The 21,277-nt window shown below is 46.3% G+C and overlaps 3 protein-coding genes across 3 annotated transcripts in view; 1 reads left to right on the top strand and 2 right to left on the bottom strand.

Annotated features, from left to right (window-relative positions):
• Positions 1-6,156: 6,156 nt before the first annotated feature.
• LOC119457720 (COA8 family protein CBG23705, mitochondrial) lies at positions 6,157-10,213 on the bottom strand. The gene is made up of 4 exons (XM_037719369.2): positions 10,055-10,213; positions 9,039-9,281; positions 7,044-7,186; positions 6,157-6,364 (listed from the first exon to the last, which is right to left on the bottom strand). Exons 1-4 carry the CDS (start codon positions 10,094-10,096, stop codon positions 6,259-6,261), a joined length of 534 nt encoding a protein of 177 aa, XP_037575297.1. The 5' UTR covers positions 10,097-10,213; the 3' UTR covers positions 6,157-6,258.
• Positions 10,214-10,368: 155 nt separating this feature from the next.
• Positions 10,369-12,840, top strand: LOC119457717 (probable dimethyladenosine transferase). Its single transcript, XM_037719367.2, has 2 exons — positions 10,369-10,924; positions 11,998-12,840. Exons 1-2 carry the CDS (start codon positions 10,503-10,505, stop codon positions 12,491-12,493), a joined length of 918 nt encoding a protein of 305 aa, XP_037575295.1. The 5' UTR covers positions 10,369-10,502; the 3' UTR covers positions 12,494-12,840.
• Positions 12,841-14,228: 1,388 nt separating this feature from the next.
• LOC119457716 (protein numb-like) overlaps positions 14,229-21,277 on the bottom strand; it is a 61,956-nt gene continuing 54,907 nt past the window's right edge. Inside the window, 2 exon segments of the mRNA XM_037719366.2 lie at positions 14,229-16,397; positions 18,553-18,768. Coding sequence (XP_037575294.1) covers positions 15,979-16,397; positions 18,553-18,768 — 635 coding nt within the window. The 3' untranslated portion in view covers positions 14,229-15,978.

Below are 21,277 nucleotides of genomic sequence, written 5' to 3'. Positions count from 1 at the left end.
GCTGGCGCCAAAGAACACTGCTGGTTGCGTCCCCATAAAGAAACATACTAACGTTAGTATGTTTTTCTACGGCGCCCCTTCTCTGTTGGTGCAATTCAGTTTCTTCTTTGAAGGACACTGCAATTATCCTGCTAATAATTTCGTTATCAGTTACCAAACTTCGCTCCGGCTGTTTCCTGTGACCATATCGTTTATTCAAACAAATAAAGAGTACGACATGCTATGAAAAAATAAAAAATCTGTTTGGTCAAATTTCTTTCGTTTCATCATTTCACCTACCAACAGGTGACGCGACCGTCGTACAGTTTTCAAATTATGGACCATTAATATATGGAACCATGCAATTCTCATGTACCGGGTTTCTGAAACGTCTGGACTGAAATTTGCGTCGCAAGCAGTACGCTTTTAAAAACGATACATTATCTTGGCATACTGTACAATGGCTCATACTCGCGAAGGAAATAAGGGAGACGTTCAACAAGCTGAGTATACTGCGCTAGTCGGAGGACACGATCGTGTGCAGAAGCCGTATACCAGACGACAAGGAATACGAAGTTCAAAAACGGAGTCGCTTGAGCGAACAGTAAAACCCGGTTGCGGTGTTTGTACGTGACCCACGCGGCCGCTCTGGACGGACTGTAAAAGATTAAAGACAAATAAAGGAAAGAAAGACTGCGCAAAGGGGTGAAGCGTCCTCGGCGACATCCAGGCCTCGATGTCCACCCCTTGCCAGATGATCCGGCATAACGTACACAAAGCACGTAAACCGCAGAGCACCGCGCTGACAATGTACAACTTCCCGCTCAGCAGAACGAGTTTTAAAAGAGCTCTTGAGCCTTTTCTTTTGCGAAGTCAAACTTATTCTTCGTCGATCGACACAAAAACCAAGAGATGAAACGAGATGAGGTATTGTTGGCATGGGTGTATGTTTTCTTGTAAGCGCGCAGATGTCGCAGTTGGCGAACAAGAATGCGCAGCGAAGATACGCTTCGAGGCAACACCTTCATCGCGCGGTTTCAGAGATAACAGACAGCCTGGCGCCCTTCAGATAAGCACGCCGAGACCGCATATAGTCAATGGAGGTCATCCTTCGCAGCAGGAGTTACTCGTCTCGCGCATCGGTTTATTCTAGTTTAAGAAAAGTCATACGCCGAATAGAGTTCTTATATCGTTTTGTTCTCTATCTGAACTTGATGCCGCCTAATGGTACAACGAGCGACGTGCGCATGGCGATAAAACAGTGGCGAAGGTGCGCAGTGACAGGCCACGGTGCGCGACCTCAGAAAAGGAGCTCAATGTTAGGCCGGTTGAGACTGTCTTCTAGGTCAACTCCCCCTCCCGTGACCTCCCCTTCTCGCTCACCCACTCACCCTGTGTTTTTAAACAGCAGGCGATGCTATAGGTGGGTGACGCCGCTCGATGCAAAGTAACAAATGAAACATGACCAAGCGCGAGTGGCGTCCAATGCCGAGGCGTCGTCAGAGTGAGAGGGGAAATAAGATTAACGAGATAAGAACGGCTAAGTGAGAAAGAAAAAAATACCCGGAACAAAATTAAGAAAAACTCGACATGGCGGCTCCTCGCGACGGCGCTCTCCCGCAACACAACCAGGCGCTGTGTTGCAGACGATACGGCGGCAGACGACGTGCATAGGCCTAACGCGCTGGCACGGCACGCTTCACAGCGTGGCGAAAAACACGGGCGAAGGAGCGCCCCGCGCTAGAAATAGACGTTCCGCTGAACTGCTTTGCACCGCTATACCAGCAGCGGGCGCGCACAAACTCGGCCCACTCCCGAAAATAAGCGCGGCAGCAGAGACGCTAGCGTAGTTGGAAGAGAAAACCCGGGCCGACATCACCGTGCAAGCGTACGTGCGGGCGGGAGAGCGTGGGGGAACGAGCAGACGACGTCGAAGCGCCAGGTGACGTCACGCGCCTACCTCACCATCGCCCCCTAGCTGACGCAACGCGGCAACAATTCGGGAACATCGTAATCGCCGTCGCTATGGCGTGCTGGAACAGTCGACGCCCCACTTTCGGGCATCGCGAGGGATGAAAAATCAGGGCGGGTTGAAAGATAAGACGTAAACAAAGGCCGAGTCATGATGGTGGAGTCAATGACTTCCTCGTTATTCATTCTCTCTTTTCCAAGCGCGCCGTTCTAACAATAACCTGGTTTCGCCGAGGGAACGCAAGCCAAACAGCTGCCTGCCGCTGAACTACCACGGGGTCAACAAGCACTCAGAAAAACCAGTGACCGGTCAGGACCAGGAGAACTAGGTGTAGCATCCATGCATAAGGCAAATGGCTCTGCTGTTTCATCGTGTCACCAAACAGTGACACCACAAAATATGTATTTTGGTTGCGTATTACGAAGTAAATACTGATGGCCCGGCAGTGCATGGTAACTTCGTTTTATGTCGACGACGCAAGAACGATGCTCACAAGAGAAAGTGCTTTATACATGCAAGATACACGGTAATGAGCTGCTTTCTGAATGGATAGACCGAGCATGACAACTACGTGACTGGCTCACAATATACAGTGTTGCCGACAACGTATAAAGGGTGATCAAAATTTAGCTTTACATATTTCTTTAAATTGGGCGCTGCGACGTACGTGAAATCCACCTCTGCACATAAGTTACGTGGCCAAGGGGGACACAAAGTGATATGATAATTGTAACCGTCGGTCACCTAATTAACTAAAATCGATTAATGAAATTCACAGTAACTGCAGTAAGCGGGCATGTTGGTATCGGAAACTTATGTCCGTGCTCCGAGATACCGGCCAGCAAATTTTCATCTCAGTTTCTATGCATTACACATGCAAGACCACGAGGATCAGCGCAAAGGTGTGACACGGCTTTATTGTCTAAAACACATGTTTTAATTTAATTTCAATGAATCTGTAAAGCTTAGTTTTGATCACCCTGTAACCAAGTGTTCCTTTTTATGCGGAACAGTTTTCCTTTAATTTCTCTGGTCTAAGTGCCTGCCGTTCTTGCAGAAAGGCTACGTGGATAGGCGGTCATTAGCAGCAAGAAAATTATCAACTTTGCTAATTAGCTAAATTATGCTAATTATTTTTCAATTACTAACTTTAGAGCAAATGTAACTGCGCATTTAAAGCCGAGGAGTAATGAAGTCATCTCTCCTTAGCCGAAATGCTGACTAGCAACATTTTCGCAATATCCATCGCCAAAATCTGCTAAAATATAAGTGCCTCGGCGTCACAGTTAAGATCGCCCCGAACTGCTAGAGACACGCATTTGCTAAACTGGAACGCCACTGTGGTGCTAGTCTTAGCATTACTGCTAGTAGAGTGTACTAGAACCTAGTACACTCTACTGCTAGTCAGACCCGGCTTCACTGCTACACGGCTTCAATTTCGCAGTTACATGTGCCCTAAAGCTAGTAATGAAAAAGTTAAGTAGCATACTTAAATTAGCGAAATTATGATTGAGAAATTTCTTGCTGCTAATATCCGCCTACAGCCACTTAGCCTATCGCAAGATCGGCAAGGGAAGTTGTTCCGCATAATAAGAAACAGCCGTTGTGTGTTTGAATATACACGAGTCACATCAGTCAGAATGATTAAATTTTCGTCATATTACAGGCATTTGGTATACAGAATGATATATATATATATACGTTGAAAAACGCAACAAATTTATTTTCGACCGGGGAGCAATTACGCTATAAGGTAATTGTGCAATTCAACAACGGCAGTGTACGCATGGGTAGTGTCGTGACGGGTGGCACGGTTCTTTACAGTCGGCGTCAAAAGTTTACGGATCATTCGGTTTTACTGAGTACGGTCCAAACCTAGTCAAAAATTTAGTTTTCACAGTTCCTGGGGTCTATCAACTTTCGACGCCGATTGCACATGTAGTCGCGGTAGCAGTGAGCTGTTTACTTATTTATTTATTTATTTTTTACGCCGTAATGAAATACGGAAAACAAAACTGCGGTAGCGTTGGCTACGAAAACCAGAAAGGAAAACTTGCCGAACGAAGTGAAGCAGAGTAACAAAGAAAAGCGCCTGGAAATGCCTTGGCGCAAGAATAAACAAAAACCCAGCGCACTCAGCTAACATATATTTGTAATTAACGCGACGTTTAGTGACATCCTAGCGCCCCTTCACCGCAGCAACATATAGCTGAGCATGCTATAAATCGGTCAAGTTCTGCAACAACAGCTATTTATTCTACAGTGTTTCGATATCGCCTGCAGCTTGTACGCAGTACTAAAAAGCGTTCGACTGGGTCCCCGATCACCGCTGCGAGTTTAGAACCGCAGAAAACGGAGGACAGACGCCGTGATGCATCCCGGAAGGGAATGACGCAGAGGAAACAAAAAGCGCGGTTCCTCCGAAGCCGAGACCGGAAGTTGCCTAAGCGCGACTTCGCGCCATATCTTCGTCCAGCAACAACGTCAGCTACCTGACCTTGCTGTGGCGACCTTGCAGGATTTCGAAAACGCGATCGTCGTTTGCGGGCATTGCAGAGGAAACGGAAGTAGCAGCAGACGACATGTAGGCGCAGTTTCGCGTCCGGTCACGTTGCGCCATCTTGTGGCGACTGAAGGCACTAGTCGTCACGAAACCGCGCGACCACCGTAAAGGCAGCGCGCATGTTGACCTATGGTGGGCATAGCGTCCTGCAAAATTACTAGAGAGAATGAACTCCGGCGTTAAGGCCTACGAGGGCTTCAAGCATGAAAATGATCTTAGTCCTTCTGGTGTCCAATTGTCATAGGGGGCGTTTGAATAGCGGATTGTTCAATTCGAATCGAATACAAATACTCCAGCAAACTCGAGAAAAACGACCTCCGAATATCGAGCCAAATAACCAAATAGGTACAATTTCTAAACAAAGTGAAGTAAAAATGTTCTGTGGAGTAGGTTTGTCAACAAAATGGCTTATACAGTCGAATGCATTTATAACGAAGTGCTTGGGGCCTCTGAAATCATTCGTTATACAGGACACTTTGTTGTAAATGTCGCGCACCGCACAGCTCAACAGAACAGGGACAGAATTATTTCTTCATTGTACAGGTCATTTCGTTGTAGAGGCGTTAGTTGCAGAGGTGCTCAAATGCACATGTTATTTGATACATATAATGCCATCCATCAAATGGATTTCAAGCTAAACTGAGAAGCTTGTAAACGAGAAACAAAGGATAAGTGGTTTTACATCACGCACATCATGACAATTATAGTAATGAAACAAAGAAACAACACTTCATCAGATGCACGTAGTAGGGTGTAGTGATCGTGCATCGTCTTATAGGAATCCAAGTACAGCGAGACTGGTGAAATAAATTGCTGTGCCTACATCGAGACCGATTATTTAACGACTGGATACCATTGTGAACAAGCGATCTCCTCCATGCACTTGCTCAGGAACAGGTGCGTCTGCACAACAGCCGCAGATATCCTGCAGCAGAATCATTCGAAAGAGACTCTAGTTGCATCCGTCTTTTTCCCTGTAGACAGCAACGACTGTTGTTGTCCCTTATAGTATTAAAACAGAAAGAATAATCAACAACTCTGAATAGTGAATTCTCTAAACAAATAAAAATCAAATAGCAAGGTCTATTTGATTTGAAATTTTGAATATTCGCACACCCCTGCTTTGTGACTTTGCAAGCTGATCCCTTTTCAACAAAATGTTGCGTCATAACTGCTACAATTGCATGTGCACGTCGACACTCGTTGCATTGATTTGTTTACAAAACTATGACTGCTTGAACGAAGTGTAAAAAAACAACGTCACAAGCGCAAAGATTAGACAATATCATATACAGTTAACCAAAAGTGCTTACAGACCACAGGTTCTGAGAAAAAGCTCAATATCTTTGCAGCCTGGTTTTACTGGCTGCTCAGAAATTCATCATTTTCCGAGATCTCACGTTCTGTAAAATTTTACGATTGACTGTACTAGCCATCGTTCACACGACAGCTGAACGATCGAACCACCAGGAGTTCGCTCCAGTAATTTTCGTAGGAAACTGTACAGTCTTGGTTATGATATGGGTAGCGCACAGGAACATGCATGTACATAGGAGTGCAAGGTTCCACACATGCATGCAGAAAATCCCCAAGAATGAGGGACGCTGCTCTGCGCGAACACATAAATACATGTAGAGATGTGTCACTTTTCAAGTTGCTCAACTTTATTATTATACATATTTTTTTTTCTATACGGAACAAGCCATCATGGAATAAAACTACAACAATGTTCTGGGACACTGGTTCACTTTGTCCTTCCCACCACACTCGGGAGCACTTCTCTGTAGAAGTACGCCCAGCTTGCAAGGAGCGCTGGCAGCAACAGGCCAATGTTTTTTCTGTACCAGGCCCTGCAAGCGTTAAAGGAGGGTAACATCGATGCCACGGAGACTCAGTAGATCAGTGCAAGCTGAAAGTAACCCAACTGCCAACACGTAAACAACAAGAAAAAGAAAAAAGTACCAGCACCAACGAAAATGCAAGACAATTCTCAAACGCCTACAGGCACTTTGGTCGATCCTATTGCAATTATTCGCATCCACTTTCGGCCGACCAATTCTGGAGATAGAGTAGGCATTGTAGCATGGCCTATATTTAAATCATTTCTTTTTGCTTTGTCCTCGAATTACATCTGCCATAAAGCGTCAAGGTATTTCGAGTGGCCCTCTGTACAGGGACAGATCCAGGGCAGTGTGTGTGGGGGTCAGCCACTGCTATACTATGTGAGCAAGAAAGTTTGGGCATGTCTGGGTAGAGGGGAGAGGGGGGGTTGTACCCAGCTCACACACTTCCCTCTTGAGATGTGCCAGTACCTTTGCGATTTTTCTTCTGATCTAGCATTTACTTTGGGCATGAAAAAATAAGATGAATCACCTTTCAGACTAATGACGAAGTGTGAGAAAGAATGGAAATGGAGTAGAACTATTGCAATACTTGAGCCTAGATGTTTACAATACGTCCTCCAAATACCAAATCCGAATTTACTCTTTGCATTTCCCGGTTACTTTCCGGAGGTACAGCTCCACTCACCAGTTGTACTGCATGTGCTTCTGGTGGTTGTCGTTCAGGAAAGACTTGTAGAAGGAAGCCATGTCCTCGATGGGGACGCTGTCTCTAGGCGTGCCTTTTCTCTTGTACTCGGCCAGCTTGTGCTGAGTGAAGTCTTCCTTCTTCTGTGGACAAACAACGGTAGAAACAAAAGCTTTGGTGCTTGTACAAAGCACACTTGCAATGCTTATTGCCACGAATGGGAGCACAGCATTACAACTCAAAGTGCAGCTGACCTCAGATAGATGCTGTACTCTGAAACCGCTTATGTGGCATGGCGCCGAAAAAGCACAATAGGCAAGAAAGACAAGTGCCCACGTTTGTCATGTCTTTCTTGCCTGTTGTGTCATTACTTGTCATTGGGGTGGGTAGAGGGGGTGCCATTCGAAGCAAGGTATGAACAACCAACTTGCCCAACAAAACAGAGGTGCACATGAGGTGAACATTTGAAGCGATCAAAACGGCTGCCGAACTGGTAGCTTAGGATCTTTGAAATGAAGCAGCATGATAAAAGACAAAGACTCAGACAACACAGGTGCTGAATCAAAACTAAATGTTTCATTACCCTGACGAGATTACATACACGTGTACAAAGGCTTGTGGTGCATGCCAAGTGCATCAGCAAATCATGCCACCCATGAACTTGTAGTTCTTTGTTGTGCAAGGTGATAAGACGTCTGTTCACACATGAGGCAAAATCTTTGGTGTGCTGCGTCTCAACTAATTCAGGAGTTATTTGGCTCTCATTTTACGCTGTTTGATTTTGAAGTCTTAAAGTGATCAACAGTTGTCGACCAAGCTTCTGCAGCCAATGTTTTAACAAGGGAACTTGTTCAAAGTTTACGGCAAGGGCAGAAGCAACCAATGTTTTAACAAGGGAACTTGTTCAAAGTTTACGGCAAGGGCCCTGAGAAGACAGGTCATTTTGTCAAAACACTGGCTTCAAAAACATTTCTTCTACACTGTTGACAATTGGCCCAACAGTATGGGGGGGGGGGGGGGGGGGACAGGGGCTGGGAAGGCAGCGGTGAGCTGAAACTGCTCATGTACAAGAAATGGCAAAGGTCTCATATCTTGGAAGAGATGCACAAGTTGGTGTTTCATAACATTGACATTACAGCACAAAACAAGAAACTTGGGCAACTGCTTATCTTTGATCCCATATGTGTCCCCATTTTGCACTGTCACATTCAACATTACAGAATAGTACCACCCCAGTATGAATTTTTGAAACTGAAGTCTGAACACTGTCCTAACACAATAACTTTGACCCCATATGCGTTTGCCCAAGTGCTAGTCTTCTTTGCTTCCACTATTTATGCTCAAGCTTGTGAAATTGTCTGCCTATGAGCTCTGTAAAAATAAATGAGGGTGTTTTCTTTCTTAAACATTTTTTGTCTTTGGGGCATTAACAAATATAACAAAGCTTATCTTGATGCCTGGCACAGCTGCTGTATTTGAGTGGATTCAAGTTGTGCAATACATTCCATTATAAACAATATATGTTAACTTGGGCTAGACTGGTAGCTTAGACAACACTGTATGTAAAAGTCATACTGTGAGATTATGTTTGCTCCAACATTTCAGCAGGTGCACTGAAGGTTTTAAAACCCCTTGTCGTTTTCGCTACTACCCTTTAGAGGATGACGAAATTATTACAAAGCATTATACTAAGAAGTAACCAGGTCTGGAACACCCTGTAGTGATGGAGAGCTTGCCCATCTGCCCTAAACTGTGCTGCTCTCTATGATGTTAATGCACTGTAAACATATTTAATGGATGCATGCTTTCCACTTTTAATGATTCTCCTACTCATAGCCGAGAACAGCCACATAATGCTGTATAATGCAAGACCACTGCTTGCAGCATGCAAGTACTATGGAAAGGTTTTGCCTATTACATTATGAATTACTCGGCAGCATCCAATGCAGTAAACTCTACTGTTTGAAACGTAACAAAACGTGCAGCCGGCCGTACCCGCTGGAACTCGGCGTTGTGCTTTGACCAGTAGTCCTGGTTCCACGCCTGCACGGCGCCGTACTGCTCCCTGAACCGCAGCTCGGCGGCCGACTCGTTCGCTAGGGCGGGCAGAACGACGCGTCGCAGATTGGACACAGGGTGCGGGGGGGACACGACCGTCGCCACGGTCGACAGTCGTTGCACGTCTTGGGGCCGAACGGAGTCCTTGGCCTTGCTCACCTTCACTGCACCCGTTTTGCTCTGCAAAAAGCAACGCGATAGCCCTCTTTCTGTAGGCGATGGGGTGAACGTATGAACTAAACAGCGCGGAATAGGCAAAACAGAAAAGACAAGCAAAGCGCGCGAGCACTTGTAATCCTTTTCATTTCAGTACAAATTTGTTCGAACCGACACCTCGCTAAGTAAACAAGCCAGCAACTTCGTGAAGAAAGATTAAGTGCATAATATACAGTGCAGTACATAAGAGCAAATTATGAACGAAACGGGCCAAAGGGCAACGCGTGGAAGTTGGCGAACGAGAACTCCGCTTTTCTAGTGTTTGCGCGACAATCAAACGCATGCATATGTTCGTTGTTCTGACCATCCAACTTGAATGATGATGTGGCGTTTCTTGGAGCAACCATCCGGCTTAAATGAAACTCTGGTGTCAGCGGTGAACATGCTACGGCTCAGGGCGTGCAGTGCTACAGTTATGTGACTCGCGAATGTTCAAGCTAACGGTCGAGAAAGTCGCCTCAACTTTCTTCAAGTTCTCCCGGGCTGCAGGCGGCAGGAAAACCATACGAAATATAATAAGAGAACGAACGGATTAATGAAATCTTCGTGAACGACATGAGAGGTTAGGTTACTTGGTTAATTAAAAGTTAGTGTGGCCCAGGAAGGAACGACACTACCGCAAGTCAAGAACGACGGCAAGTTTTTGAGGAAGGACACAGCTTCGCGGCTGCACATCACATGCTATCAACAAGAAATGCACAGTGCTTAGCAGACATGGGTACAAAAAAACTCCTTACGTTCTTCGATAGCAGTTGTAGGGCCTTTTTTATGCCCTTCATAGTGAGCAGGACCACGGTGGTGAGTAGAACAGCTTCACATCACATATTGCGGCGTACGGATCCGGCGGACAAGGTGTTGCTGGGCGCCGCCATTTTGCGTCTTAATGCTGTTACAATGTAAGACGCCGCTGCGCACTGCAACCTTATATTACAGAAAAAACTTTTATAAAATGCAATATAAGTACACATTTATAAAATAAAACTAATTATTTAAATATAATTTTAATTCTTATAGGTGGTTTTTATAGACTGCTAAACCTCGGCTGGCTACCGCTCATTGTAACTGCTGCAATGTCCGCGCTCATGTTTTTCACGCGTATGTCAGATGTGGACACGTGTTGAACGGTACAGTATCTGGTGGTTCTGGAATATTTAGTATAAAAGTAGTAGTCAGTCATCGGTCACCATGCCGAAAGTGAAAACCGAGCGGACGCGTCAGCATGAGGTGGTGCAGCGACAGAACATCGGGTTTCGCACCGAGCTAGGCCAGCACATCCTCAAGAACCCACTGGTGATCAACGGCATGATCGAGAAGTCGGCTATCCGGCCCACCGATGTCGTTCTCGAAGTCGGCCCCGGAACGGGAAACATGACCGTCAAGTTGCTAGAGAAGGCCAAGAAAGTGATTGCCTGCGAAGTGGACACTCGTCTGGTCGCCGAACTTCAAAAGCGTGTCCAGGGGACGCATCTACACAGCAAACTGCACATAATCGTCGGTGACGTGCTCAAATCGGAGCTGCCCTTCTTCGACATCTGTGTCGCCAACCTGCCGTACCAGATTTCGTCGCCGTTCGTCTTTAAACTGCTGCTGCACAGGCCATTTTTTAGGTAATGTGAGCGCAAGTTTGTAATCGCTTTCTCACAAGCCTCGCCGTTAACTGTCTGTCGTACGAGTAGTTGGTTAGGTGGACAGCCCATGCGATGATGCAGCGCAGTAACATGCAACGGAAAACCTTTCTAGCGCACCGGGCGACAACACCAGCTAAAGCTCACGAGTCGATGACGAGGCTCACGTCCTTATTGCGCTGCTACATTCATTTGCTTTCTCTTGCAGCAGTTTAATTAATGCTGTAATCATCGTAGACGTGCATAGAAAAATTACTGTATTTCATCTGGGCCCCTTAGGAGGGCAAAAAATGTTTCTATCATATCTCTGGCTTACTGTAAGGTTCGGGAAGTGCGTAATGGAGGACTATACCATCACATTGGACCATTCATTGATCGATAAACCCTATCGCTGTTGAGCTAATTAAGGTCTGTGCAGATGAGAAACCACTATTGCCATTAAAGTTGAAGGATCCAGCTAGAAAGTAGCTGCAACTTTGTGTACACCTGTATATGTGCCACAGGCTCGCTGAAAAAACTTTATTGCCAATTCAGATGCACAAAGTGAAATTGACGAGTACACTGGAAAGTTCTCATTGCCAAGTTACATTCCTAGACAGAAAAGAAAATTAGCTTTATTTTAGAATTCCCGGTCCATATTTTATTTGACAACTATTCATGGTGCCCATGTGACACTCGTCTTAGGTGATTTGTGAAAAAAAAAAAAAAAAATTGTTTTAGGATATACTACGGCCAGGTAGACCAACCAGGTTGGGTTAGTTGTAAATGCATTGTTCATGCGTTTAACATGTGTATTAATGTGCAAGTTAATAAAAATTGCTGCCTTTAGACTAAGTAATATCTAGAGATGGAATGTTTGGTTGTCAAGACTATGCAAGATGCTTGGAGCTCAATTTGGCATGAGTAAAATTGGTTACAGGCAGTCTTGTCTAATTTTTCATTGTTGCTGCCCTACGTTAGGGCTGAATTTTGTGCCAAGCTTACCTGATAATGCAGTAGCTGTGCAGTGTTAGCATCATGCAATGCTAACACCTCTCGCGTGCTCTCGTTTGCAGGTGTGCCACGCTGATGTTCCAGCGAGAGTTCGCCCAGCGGCTCGTGGCTAAGCCAGGCGACAAACTGTACTGCCGTCTGTCGGTCAACACGCAGCTGTTAGCACGCGTCGACATTCTCATGAAGGTCGGCAAAAACAACTTCCGGCCGCCACCCAAGGTTGAGTCGAGTGTCGTTCGGCTGGAGCCACGCAATCCGCCACCGGCCATCAACTTCATCGAGTGGGACGGTCTGCTTCGCATCTGCTTCGTGCGGAAGAACAAGACTCTCAGTGCTGCCTTCAAGCAGACGGCCGTCCTGGCTATGCTGGAAAAGAACTACAGGGTCCACTGCTCGGTGGCCAACGAAGAGCTGCCCGGTGAATTCAACATGAAGGAGAAGGTGGACGAGATCTTGTCGCAAGGAGGCTACTCCGACAAGCGTGCCCGCACAATGGACACCGATGACTTTATGGCACTGCTGCACCTGTTCAACTCAAATGGCATCCACTTCTCCTGAAGAATGTGGACGTTAAGAACGATTGTGCCATTTAAAGGACTTAAGATAATAGTTATACCCATTCGGTGCTTTCCAGTGGGGCAATTCGCTAAGTGACTAGCCGTATTGATGAGCATTTGGTGGAATCCAAGCATTGCAGCTGCTTGCTTCTGTGAATAGGCTCACCTTTATGGGCTTGAATTATTGCTGTGATTGTAAAATGTATTCAAGCACCATTACAGCGTGAAGTGTCTTGATTACAACACCACATTAAGATGAGCGCTTGTTCACATTGCACTTATTTAAATAGACTATCTAATGGAGTGCCACTTTGCCATGCCTTCATTAAATATCTCTTTGCTCCTATAGATTGTGTTTTAATTGTAAAACATTCTCACACCACACATTCGATATGTACTGCAAAAATTCTCATGGTTATCCGCACGTGACTAACATTTTCAGCTTTTCATTACAACCTACTTCAGTGTCTTGTAAACCAAAATGTTGCGTTTTGTTGAAACGGTGGACAAATTTTCCAAGCAACGCCACAAACAAACTGAAAAGATGGCTTCGCGCCGTCACCTGTTGTGCACAGTTCATAGTACGGTCAGGCCAAAGAGTTCGTCTTAAATAGATTGCATAAATTTACACAAGTGCTGCTTTTCTGATACTGAGAAGCTGCACATGTCACAATTCTTTGCTTAGGTGCACTAACTTAACATCAAAACACACTGAAAGGCTCACTTGCTGTTAGCAGTGGCTTTTGTATTGGCAGCTAAATCTTCCAAGTTGACACTCCCATCCTTCGCGCTGTTTAGACTTCAAAACAGCAGCATGGCTTCTGCCAAGATTGCATCCACAGTTCTTAAAGGGACACTAAAGGCAAATATTATGTCAAGGTAAAGTGATAGATTAGTGCTCGAGAATGTCTAGGGCGTCAATATTATTACGATCAGAGCTTTAGTAACCGAGAAATTAAGGCAAATGCAGGACACGATTAGAGACCCCCTGGACATTCAAGTACTAGCCAGATGACGAAGGCACTCCTCATTATAATTCTGTCACTAGTACTCAACCACTCATAATAAAAAGTTCATTGCATAGCATTATAAGACGAAAGAAAATGCTACTTGTCCAATTCTATTTGATTTTTAGAAAAAGAACTCGATGTTACCCTTGACAATGACCCGAGTGGTTGCTGCCCTTGCTTTCGCGTTTTAGTAGTTTAGTTATTGCATAGTGCTGTGCTGGTTCTTACGGCCCACGAAACACAAACTGCAAGTAGCAGAGAATGCCATGTCCATGTGATATGTCGCAGTATTCCCGAACGGTCCACGCCACTTGACCAAGTGTAGCTGCAGTGGCGAATCCAACGCTCTATCTTGGCTCGGTTTCTCCATGGCCATGTGTTAGCGTTTTACTCACCAACGGACCAATGGCAGTAAAGGGAATGTGATGGTGTACGCAACCGTCGCCACTCCCTGCTCGGGGGGCGGGTGATTTGAATTGCACTAAAGGTAAGCGGACCCTTCAGATGCGATTTGCTTGTAAACCAAGTCTTTTCTTGGCATAAACAAGCGCTGCAAGGTTTCTGGAATGTTATTTTAACAGTCCACGTCGACATTGTGTTTACCTTTAGTGTCCTTTTTAAAGCACTAAGGCGATTTCAAATGCTGTTTCGTTAGACGAAGGCACCTTATCACCAGCTCATGCACCAATGGCAATGTAAAAGCAAATAAAACGAGACATCAACTAGTTAACTTGATCACTGCCATACTCATTTATTACATAACTTGTGGATACACACCAACATGAATGTAGTCGGCAAGAACGAAAACCATGGTAACAAAAAAAGCCATAAGGCGCTTCACAGCTGTCGTGTTGCACCGCTTTCAAAGAGGACTGCGGCTAGCCAAGAGAGACGCATACAACGAGAAAAAGAAATGAATGTGGGGACATTGAAACTAAAACGCAGTGATTCATAATAGTCCTTTGCATGCTTTAGCCTAGTGTCCTTCAGAGAAAAAGCAGATAAAGCATGGAACATCAAAACACACAACTAGTTTCTTTCCTTCCTTTGTACATTGTCAACCTGGCTTGTACAACCTTCCTTCGTTCTTCGAAACAGCGCCAACTTCCTTCCAGAAGCAACAGTCTACGAAAGCACAGCCCAAACAGTTCAGCGCACAAACGGTAAAAGCTGAAACATACACACACACCCCCAGATGCAGCAGTTAATGCAGCGCGAACGATGGCATGGACGTCTGGCAATCTAGCAACTCTTGTTTGACACTTGAAAGAAAACCGCAGAAAGAACCCGAACAGTGAAGAACACGACGGAAGAGCAACATGGAACAACTAAAAACATGCGGGGAAAGACGTCGAAGCTTCGTGGGCGAAAACCCTGGAGTGAATCGTCGTCCACGAAAAAATAAATGTAAACAAGCACCTTTCTTTCAGCAATTGTAACATCGGCCTATTCTTTTGTTTCATCATTTTTCAATCACCGTTTGTGTAACATACAATGAGGAGGGAGAGACGTGACCTCGCCACTTGGGCTTGGCTCAGCCATAATAAGCTCTAGAAAAACATGATATATATATGACGACAAAAAAAGAAAAAAAAAAGGCGGCATAAATACACTTCACTCCCCACATTCATGCACACACGGTGAGGATAAAAAGGGTTTCGGAGGTATTTCGAGTGGATGCACCAACCTCTCTAGGGCGCGGGAAATGCAAGTTCATCGAGAGAGGAAAGTCAGCGGATGCCAACCACCGACGACTACAGGGCCGTGTCCCAGCAACACTATCATGTGGAATGCAACATTGCGGCAGAGTGCCACACAAAAAAAATAGTAATAATTGGCACCGCGATAAGCTTTGCCACAGGCAGGTCTCGGGGGGGGGGGGGGGGGGGGGGGCAGATTGTAGCCCAAGGATCAAGGTACAGAGAAGGATATAGAATTTCCTTTTTTTTTTTTTTTGACCGCCTCGGGTGGGCTTGTAAAGAGGGTCTTGCCACCGTGGCATCGTATGTACAAAAGGAGCGCGTATAGTCGAATGTGTGCGCTTAAACATCCAACAACATGAACGTGATGCAGCAATGAACAAAATGGCGGGCTGCTAAAATTACAGAAAGAGGGAGGGGAAAAATAAAGGAAAGCTAATGAAAAAAAAAAAAAAAAAAAGCGCAAATGAAAGGTTATCTCTCCGAGACGCTTCCGAGGCAGCTTTGTTGCGGAGCGTCCCTGACCCTCGGTTTCTTTCGACCTGCCCAAACGGGGACCGTTTCTACAAACGTTGCACTATGGTTTTAAATTTCGCTCGAAACGCGTGCATCGCGACAAAACCGCTCGACTGGTATCAGGGGCGCTACTCTTTCCCCGAGACGGAGACTACTGCTCGTTCCCAATGCAGGCGCTCGGCAAGGTGCCCTCAGCTGCCGGTGGCTTCGAAGTGCACCGGCACAGTAAAATCCAGCGCACTAAAAAGAATGTTGCGCCACTAGAGGTGCACCTCGAAGGCCTTCACGGCATTGGGCCCCACGAACGGATTGGTCGCCACTGGCGCCTTCGGTGTGGGTAGCGACGCCCATTCGGCGTCGAAGGGATCCTGGAAGGCGGAGCTTGTGGCATCTCCAGACAGCGGAGGCGTGGCACTTCCAGTGAGGGGCGGGGTCTGCGACTCCTTGGCCCAGTGGGAGGAGAACAGCGAGGTGGAACGCGTTGGGGACACGAGACCGTCGGCGGCGCCCAGCGACTGGCTGCGCAGCTGTGGAGCGCCGACTCGACGAGGCAGGGCATGAGGCGGGGCCGCTATGGGGGCGGGGCTCCGTCGGGCAGTGGGCGGGGCTGCGGAAGAGGACTGCGTGGGCAGGGAGGCCAGCCAGGCATCGGCGCGAGATGAGTCAGCCCAGGGGTTGCCTGCACAGACACGTCGAACAGTTTAAATGCAATAATGTCATCATGCCGGCCAGGTACGGGTAATGAAGTTGAATGTATAAATTAGTATTGAACAGTCAGCGACAAGTCAAGAATGCAGGTGAAGCTCATCCCAGAAAAGTGCGATGTTCTGACCTTCAGCCCTCCACACTTTCAAGAAGTACCACATCCTGTGTTGACTCAATTCTAATGCATTTCTTTTTTTCTGGAAAAAGATTACTGAGAATGACATGCTTGACATGCACATCAGATATGAGTACAAGCTAGAATTTCACTAACACAAAAAGTTTCTGCTATCTCTTTCAATCCACACGCCGGCGTATAGTTGAAGAAACTGTGGTAGCTTTGTGCCTGCTCCGCAAGTCCCTTAGGCTGCCACAGTCTGCAAGGTGTTCGAGAAATTCAACATCTGAAATGCCACACACCTAACTATATACATGTTGGTCTGGTGTTGCTAGTGAGGATGAGGCCTCCGAAAGCAACGATTAGGGACGTCCAGTCAACTATGTCTCGAACTCAATAAATTTTCTTTTCCCAAGTCGGGACAAATCGCCGTTACTCTCTTTTGTCATGAAAAAATGGCAGATGGTCAATGAAAGACATAGCACTTATCACTTCAGGCCGTGAAAAACGGGTGTCACTCACACTTGAGCAAAAAAGCTACCCAACCAGGGCAAAGCAACGAGACACGTAAAGGCATTGATGTGTACAAAGGATAAGGATTAGGGAGAGGGCGGCTAGGATGACCAGATTCACTGGTGCATTTATTCATGTGCCCTATGAACGTGAATTTGTTGCCGAATTTTTTACCTGTCACCGACTTAACATTAGGCACGATTGCTAGGGAATACCTCTTGTGAAAACTTCTGCGCCAAAAAGTGAGCACCTGTGGCCTCTCTCCAACTATGAAACCATGATGCCCCATCGTATGCAACTGCACATTCTGTACACGCAGAGTCAATGGCTCACTCGCTAAAAAAGCTGAAATGGCATATATGGTTTATGAGATTTTTTGCTTGAGCACAGATTTTAAATGTTGCAAAAAACAATGAAGAAGAAGGCTCCTATTCAGTGAAATGTCAGCACGGGTACCTAAAACTGCAATAGTCAGACCTTATATACAATGGGGTTGCATCAGAGACGAAAATAGCTTTGTTATAACTATATAGTCGTTATGGTATCGATGAGAAAAATATTTGCTTTGTTATATTTGTGTTCCTGCTTGACTGTATCGAGAGTAGCCTGCTGCCATTTCTCCAAGTTTTGGTGTAAGCAGCAGTCATCATTTGCAGTATACCTTGCAACACGTCAGTTGGAACTAGGGCTACTGTGTCCATTTGATTTGCACTCTCCGTATAAGCCATTCACTTGCTTTGACAATGAATCATCTTCGATGGCTTCTGCAAGAATTTCCCTACACAATGCCTGTTCAAGCTGCACTGAAACGTATGGAAGAATATTTTCTGCTGTAGTGGGTGCCACGTTCTCACATAGCATATCACATCATTTATAAAAGAAAATGAACAACTTTTGCTGCGTGCAGCTCTTGCACGTCCACGTGAACTCTTCCAAGCACTGGTGAGAAGCGCGCGAAGTTGTTGCCCTAACTGCACCTCATAAACTGTGAAAACATATGGGAAAGTGGCACCCTCTAAATAACGCTACAGCACTAGTGCACCTAGGCAGGCATTTGCAATGCCTGTCCGGTTGCACTATATTCTGCATCCTGTGCAAAAACAGTGCAGCATGCAAGAGCTCTTCGAGTATATTGTCACATGAGACACACGCAGCTCATTGTGTGTACGCTTCACGTGTCTATTCTTTTATTTCGTCCATGTCAGGCGCGTTCACATGCTTGAAATGCTCAACCAATTCGCCCAACTAGCTGTGCACACCATTACAATGGTGCTCAGGAACTTCTCTCTGGACTGCTTGCTAGTTTGTGCATATCGCGTGCGTCGCTGCCGTTTCTAGTGCTTTTGAGAAATGCTCACACATGTGTGTAGCAGTCCAGAGTTACCCATGGTGACACATGGTGAGCCCTCAATGGGAAGTTTAATAAGTAACACGCAGCGGCTCCTCAGTCCCAGACTGTTGCCAAGATGACCAACGCGAAACCAGATGTGACTGCACTCACTCTGTTGTACGGGTGCCACAGCAGCAACCTCTGGCGGTGGCTGCTGCTGCTGCTGCTGCTGCTGTGGCTGCGGCTCGATGGGAGCCTCTTCCCGGAACGGGTCGTCCCTGGCCGGGTCGCTGAGCAGGCTTAGCCCCTGGCTCACCTGCTGGCACATGGCGCTGATGCTGTCGGGCCTCTCGCTCAATGGGGAGGACTCCGGGATTGGAGGGGGCACTGCGTGGGCGCACACAGAAAGAGCAATGAGATCCAGTGCTTCGCACGTACGAGCAGCACACAACGAAAGGAACAGTATCTTCCCGGCTTGCCATATCTCTCTCGGTCCTGATCAAGTCCGGTCCTTGGGTGGCAGAATGCCAGCGAATGAGAAGGAAACCAGAAAACACCCACGAGTTAAGAAACAGTGACAGGAAGAATCACTGTCACTCTTCCCATCCCTTTGACTGTTTGTTACTCGTGCTTTTTTTCTTGTTTCCTTCTCGTTTGCTGGCCTTATACCACGCAATAATGTTGCAATGCGACCAACAAGTCACTCTTGTGTTGCAAATTTCTGAGTGGAACACTTTACTAACATTGCTGTGGCACGGCTGCTGTATAATTAAAAAAAAAAAAGGTGCAGCCTGCCACGTCTGGCGGGCTGCATTGGGAGCGAACGTGACAGCCGTAGTTGCATTCTCAGCAGCTTGGCTGCACCGAACGGCGCTAGCCATCGTCGATGGAACACGTCGGCTTCCATGGGCGATGGCGTTCCAAGCGCGTTCCTTACATTTTCTATGCCAATCCCAGACAACAGCCCCTGAAGTGTGGCGCCGCGGCGGATCACACCGTTTTCAAAGCATGCGGCAGGCCGCACCTTTTCTTTATCCAGCGGCCGTGGTTGTGGCAACAGATCCGTCTTCATTTAGATCAACCTTATTGACCTTTATTAGAATTATGTTTTCAGAACTTGCTATGCTGTTGTGCTGCTTTTTTCATGCACAATGCTTTTAGCTTTGCTTTCAGGTTTTGTTGTAACTACTGATTGGTCTCCCTACTTTTTCTTTTTTCTTTAAAACACATCTCCTATTTATTCCTTATTTGCTTTTACTGTAATTTTTACACTGATTGTATGACTGTCCCTTACGTAATGCCCTCACTTGGGCCCTTGGGTAAATTAATCAAAGAAATGCGGTGAGCAAAGAGTTCCTCTGCGACTCTCGGCTGGATCCTTTTCACAGTCTCACAAAGTAGCCATGCAATGCAAGTGTGCAGAGAGCAGTGTTCAGTCATCAGAAGAGACGTGGGCTTCGGGGAGTGCCCGGTTGGACAATAACACTTGAAGTTGCGAACATTGAAGCCACAAATGCCTCACCGAAGTTGTCACTGCTACATCACTGGCTTGGTGAGAGTCGGTGAGCGCTGGCTGCAAAGTCATCTTAGTGGCATGATGGCATAAGCCACCAGCGTTTCATTTACATCCACAAGGCTATTTTCACAAACTATTTACGCGCGAAGAAACAAACAGTGTTGACGAGCCAAGACTACAGCAACAGGCCAGCCTGGATCCCACTAATACGCCTGTCAGACGAAAAAATTTAGTGTCAATTAAAGCCAGTGCCCTTCACCTTTTGTGTCATTCACGGAGCGTCAGACAGTAAGGTCTGGTGAAACTCACTGTAGAACGCACTCTCTGGTGAGTGAGGTCACTGAACTCACTCCACTGCCGTGAAAAGCATAGCCTCGATAGCAGTGCTTCAAAAATAAGCAAAAACGTACTCAATGCAAAGTCGGAATTAACTGCGAAGCTTGTTCTCTTCCGATTTCAAATAACTATAAAAGTGTCCCCGTGCTAGTGGAAGTGGAAACCCTCACTCTTCCTCTGCTCGCCATGGATGCAAAAGCTCTTGTCTTGGCTAAAGATTGCAAACCCAGCCCTGTTTATAGAAAGAAATAGCTGAAAATTAAATCAATTTAATAATTTCTGCATAAAGTGCACCGCTTAGCGGCCGTGCCACGATGCACAGGATGTGACATTTATTATTCCTACCGAATACTGATGCTGTGGCCTCGGAGATCATTCTGTGCGATTGAAGCAATCTCGGAGGCCACACTGCTGCGTTTTCCCATCATCATCGCTTGCTGGCCTGCTCACTCGCATAGCCTGCATCTCGGCCAGTACGAAGCGGTATGCATGGCGGAGAACGATGAGCAACGCGTAGTTTCTTTGTGCCATAATCTTGTGGCATATGACAATTCAGGACATGTGAGACAGGTGTGGGAACGAGTGAAGTTTGAAGTTTATTGCGAGTTTTGACAATACATGGTTGTCATGGCATCGGAGCAAAAGGCGAGACTACGCACGCCTGACTGAGTGAGTGCCTGTGTACTCCGCCTAGACTTGGCACCTTGCATGTACGCTCGGGAGGTTTCATATACTCGTCAATAGGTGCAAAACAAACATCTTTGGACGAAGTTGCCTTATTTTACACGAACATTGCCAATAAAAGCATGCCTGCGCAAGCGACAAACACAGCGCGCCATCAACTGATGGCTCCGCTGACAGCCGCCTATAGGGCTGGTAGGCAGAGCTTGCTGGACACCGTGGCTGACGGCGCTTGTGAGCTAGCTCCGTTGTGAGCCAGCTTCCGTCATAAAGCACCTATTTTTTGCCGACACAATCAACGTTTGCACAAGTATGTCACACGTAAACAAAGACAACTGGTTTTCTCGACACTGCCAGTACGAA

This window comes from Dermacentor silvarum, chromosome 7 (genome assembly GCF_013339745.2).
Source record: "Dermacentor silvarum isolate Dsil-2018 chromosome 7, BIME_Dsil_1.4, whole genome shotgun sequence".
In the NCBI taxonomy this organism is placed as follows: Eukaryota; Metazoa; Arthropoda; class Arachnida; order Ixodida; family Ixodidae; genus Dermacentor; species Dermacentor silvarum.
The sequence above is the reverse complement of the archived record's forward strand: the minus strand, read 5'-3'. Positions and strand labels throughout refer to the sequence as shown.